This window comes from Vigna umbellata, chromosome 4 (assembly GCF_029865625.1).
Source record: "Vigna umbellata cultivar VRB3 chromosome 4, Vumbellata_1.0, whole genome shotgun sequence".
In the NCBI taxonomy this organism is placed as follows: Eukaryota; Viridiplantae; Streptophyta; class Magnoliopsida; order Fabales; family Fabaceae; genus Vigna; species Vigna umbellata.
Window position 1 is genome coordinate 53,223,886 of NC_142168.1, and position 4,491 is coordinate 53,228,376.

Consider the following 4,491-nt stretch of genomic DNA (forward strand, 5'->3'; position numbering starts at 1 on the left):
AAATTAAAATATGTCCTAAAAGTGATTAAACATATAGGAGTTGATGAATAAAAAATGGAAAAAAGATAGAAATTATTCATGAACATAATTTTGGAGTCAAAGGATTTGAATTTTCTAATTTTTAAACTTAAACATAACTTTCATTATTGATTTTTTTAATTTGTCCTTTGCCGAGTCTTCAAAATATACTTGAATAAGTGATTATTGATTGGTTCATGAATCGAGACTTATTGGATGAACATCTCTCAGGTTAGATACCAACACTTCTCTGCTATGTCCATTCGAAGAACCAAACAATAAGACATCCATTATTGTTGTATAAACTATGTTTCTACAGATTAACTGTACACTGTTCACACACCATAGAAGTATTAAGAAAATCATGTCCAATCATATATTCTACCTTTCATATTTTCTAGACTTAAAAGCATCATCACAAAAGAAATATACCTCACATATTCATTCCAACCCTGAAGAATCTGACTTCATCTAGCATTTAAGAGCATCCTTAGCACACTCTTCATCTTTGGTCTTGACTCTGGGGATGTACCAACACAAACACGAGCAATCTCAAGAATTGCAAGCATCTGGTTTCTGACTGCTTGTGATGTTCTACTGATATTAAAGTCAAGAATGTAATCTTGGTTTGTGGAGTTACGCAAAACCCACTTCACCAATTCCGTTCCCTCAGTCACTGCAGGCTTTCCTGTCAGCAGTTCAAGCAGAATCACACCAAAGCTGTAGACATTCCCAGCCATTGTTACTGTCATTGTGTATGCATACTCTGCCAACCAATAAACAAAGTTAAGAGCTGCGAAATTGATTTTAAAGTAAATTGGTTTATGTTTAGATGTTCTGATGCTGAAAGAAAGTTTGATGTAAAGCTTAATGACAATTTTTCAACGCAATGCAGAAGGAACATTGTATCAGTTATTGTCAAACTTAGGTTTGGAGGCAAAATTAACTTTACCTAACAATAACAAAACATACGTATCTTTACTAAAATCACATTTGACTGAAGATAAAACTGAATTCTGATGTTGTTTTTCAACATGAAACCGTGCACACTATAATAGCTTGGCAATCTCAATTGATATCTGAATCACTAGGAGTGTATGCTTGTAGGAAAAATGTTTAAATACAATTTTCAGGTTATATGCTCAAGTGTTCATGAATTTAGTCAGGTTTTTCTTTATTACTTAGCGCTAAAACTCAACTGAAAGAGTGATTAAGTAATTGCACAGGACTGTACTGCATAAATGAAATAGAGACAACTTTGCTTAAAATATTTATAGAAGATTTTTTTCACCAAGTGCAATTTTGATCCATATTACACCTACAATATATATCACACACTCACACGCACACTGTTTAGTGGTGGTTTATGAAGTTAATCTGTGAACGATGAAAAGGATATAGGAGAATAAAAGTTGAAGAGAGATATACCTGGAGGAATATAACCAACTGAACCAGCAACTGCAGAAAAGTTCCCTGTACTTTTTGAGGGATCAATCACTTTGTAGTGTTCAATATCCCCAACTAGAGGCTCCTTGAGGGACTTCAGCATAATACTTTTACTTGACAGGTCAAGGAGTAGTATTGGACTAGAGGCGAATCCATGAAGAAAGGAAAGTCCTTGAGCCACTCCAACAGCTATACTGTATCTGCTAGCCCAATCTAATGTCAAATCCATGCTTCCATGAAGAACATCAAAGAGGGAGCCATTTGAGATAAACTCGTATAGTATATAAGCAGTGTCAGTGGACAGAACATAGGCCAAAGGAGTCATGACATTCGAATTGTTCAATTTGGCCAATACTTCTAGCTCTTTAACAAATTTATCATGACTTCCCACTTGGAATACCTTGTCAAACCAGTTCAGTTTCTTGACATAATAGATTGAACCAGACGGCATAACAGCTTTATAATAAGTTGAAAACCTTGTTTTAAGAGTAACATTTGATGTTTCGGCAACAGCTTCCATGGCTTTGGAGAAGTCAATGTTTGATCTATGTATTCCATTAGGAGTTAACAGATTACTTTGCATGACCTGAGGATGCTGACGAACTTCTGTTGACTGTGAATGCTCATCATTAACCCTGTAATAGTGGCGTGACACTGACAAAACCAACAGAGTGACAAAGCCAACAAGAAAAATAGCTGCTACAATTGCAATGAGAATGGCCACTCCAACGCCTATTCCATTCTTTGCCCCTCTGGGCCCTGTGTTGGCAGTTTCGTTCTTCTGTGCAGTATAATTTTTTAGATTAGTTCCAGAAAATTCAATATCGATATGGTGACTAAAGTTTGGGATTGCTCCAGACAGAGGATTGTTAGAAAGTATCAACCGTGTCAAAGCCAGCATGCCAGTAAGATAATCAGGAATTCCACCAGAAAAGGCGTTATTTGAGAGATCCAAGATTTCTAGGCTTCTTAAACTACCAAAACTGGTAGGAATAGAACCACTAAAGTAGTTGCTACTAAGATTCAATGTAACCTGCAGACTCAATGGCATGCTTGGAATCACACCTCTCAGGTGGTTTTCCCCAAGTTGGAGTTCTAAAAGATCATCCAACATGCCAATGGATGTCGGTATGGAACCATTAAGATTGTTGCCGTACAAATACAGGAAATTAAGACTGCTTAAATTTGCAATATCAGGTGGAATTGGTCCACTCAGAGAATTCCGGCTCAAATTCAGGGTTAACAACTTATTAAGTTGGCCAATTTGAGTTGGGATTGCACCACTAAGATTGTTCAATTGGAGCTTCAAGACACGGAGATTGGTAAGATTACCAAGCTGTTGTGGGAATACACCACTCAACCGATTCTGAGCTAAATTCAACAATGTCAAACTCTTGCAAGAACTCAATTCAGCTGGTATCGATCCCATCAACATATTGTCATCCAGCTCCAAGTATGTCAAATTCTGAACTTGTACAAAAGCATCTGGAGGAATGTTTCCACTCAGCTGATTGCTCCCAAACCTCAACCTGAACAAATTTGGAGAAACTTTCGTAGGTAAAGACCCATTTAACATATTATTGGTCAAATCTACAACCTGCAACTGTTGTGGAGATAAAAAGTCTTCTGGAATGGCGCCAGACAGACCATTATAACTGAGATCCAAACTCGTGAGATATTTTGTAATCCCAGAAGGTATAGAACCTGTGAAGTTGTTCTGATTTGCTGCAAATCTTGAAAGTTTGGTGATGTTCGCCAGTGAAGTTGGAATTTCACCAGTGAGGGCATTAGTGGAAAGGATCAAAGTTTCTAATTTAGAAAGCTTCCCAATATTGGTAGGAATAGAGTGTGAAAGTATATTGTTCTTAAGATCAATCCAAGTCAAGTTTTCATAACTCAATAATTCATCAGGGATTTTGCCTTCAAAACTATTGTTAGAAAGCAGAAGGTGCTCCAAAACCATGGACCTTCCCAATTTGGTAGGAAGAGACCCAGAGAATTCGTTGAAACTAAGATTCAAAATTTTGAGGCTAACCAACCCATCTATCTCTAAAACAATATTCCCTCTCATCGCATTGAAAGACATATCCAGGGATTCCAATGCATCAAAGCCATGAAAAGTAGGTAAAACACCTAAACTATTATCACTAAAATTCAACAGCTTCAAACCCTTTATCTTTCCACACTCAGTGATGAAACCATCATGGATTGAGCTCAGATGGTTATTGGAGACATCAAGAATCTCTAAAGTTTCAATTTTGCAAACAAGGGGCAGAAAGTCAGAAGAATTGAGTGAAAAGCCAGATAAAGAAATCCCTACTACAGAGGAGTCGGCACGGTCACAACTCACTCCCTTCCATGCACATGGGTCTGAACCAGTCCATGGAGTCCTACCAGTAAGATTCTTTGAGAGACTGTTCATGGTTTCTGTTTGGGTTTGTGATAGCTGGGAGAAGACCATGGGAGAGACAGAAAAGAGGAAGTAAACAACACTAAGGAAAGATGAAGAAGGGTGGTAATACCTGCCCATGTTCTTAGCAGTGAGTTTTGAAGTGTGATTATCCTTTATATGTGTGTATATCTATCTGGGGTGTGTGAATGAGTATTTTATTTGATTTAGATTGAGGGTGAAGAGAACATGATGAAGAAGGGAAGAAGAAGAAGAAGAAGAGAATGTTGGGAAATGTGTGCAAGAGAATATAAAGGATATATGTTTGGAGTAGAAGGAAGGTTGGTGGAAAGACAGTGTAAATAAAAGTGTCTGGGAGTGGAGTTGACTGACATTGCAGGTCTCTCACTGTATAAAGACTTGTATGACTTAACATTTGCACTCAGTCAAGGATGAATGGATAATCATTCATGTCACTGCCTTCTGTAACACGTTCTAAATTTTTCTTTTATAAATCATCTTATATTATTATAATTTTCTTCAGTCCAAATAAACTTTATATATACTTAAAAATTCTGTGTTTATAGAAGCATTCAGATTTTCTATAGGAAAAATCATCTTCATCTCTTAATCCTCAT

At 36.9% G+C, this 4,491-nt stretch overlaps 1 protein-coding gene across 1 annotated transcript; it reads right to left on the bottom strand.

Annotated features, from left to right (window-relative positions):
* Positions 1–276: 276 nt before the first annotated feature.
* Positions 277–4,186, bottom strand: LOC124826833 (leucine-rich repeat transmembrane protein kinase family protein). Its single transcript, XM_088114107.1, has 2 exons — positions 1,447–4,186; positions 277–784 (listed from the first exon to the last, which is right to left on the bottom strand). Exons 1-2 carry the CDS (start codon positions 3,992–3,994, stop codon positions 486–488), a joined length of 2,847 nt encoding a protein of 948 aa, XP_087970233.1. The 5' UTR covers positions 3,995–4,186; the 3' UTR covers positions 277–485.
* Positions 4,187–4,491: the final 305 nt, after the last annotated feature.

Bases quoted from the DNA above. Each gene is read 5' to 3' on its own strand.
- LOC124826833 (XM_088114107.1), bottom strand. From the start codon at position 3,994: ATGGGCAGGTATTACCACCCTTCTTCATCTTTCCTTAGTGTTGTTTAC. The intron at 785-1,446 runs GTATATCTCTCT...ATTGGTTGGCAG, and splicing joins AGTTGGTTATATTCCTCCAG to AGTATGCATACACAATGACA.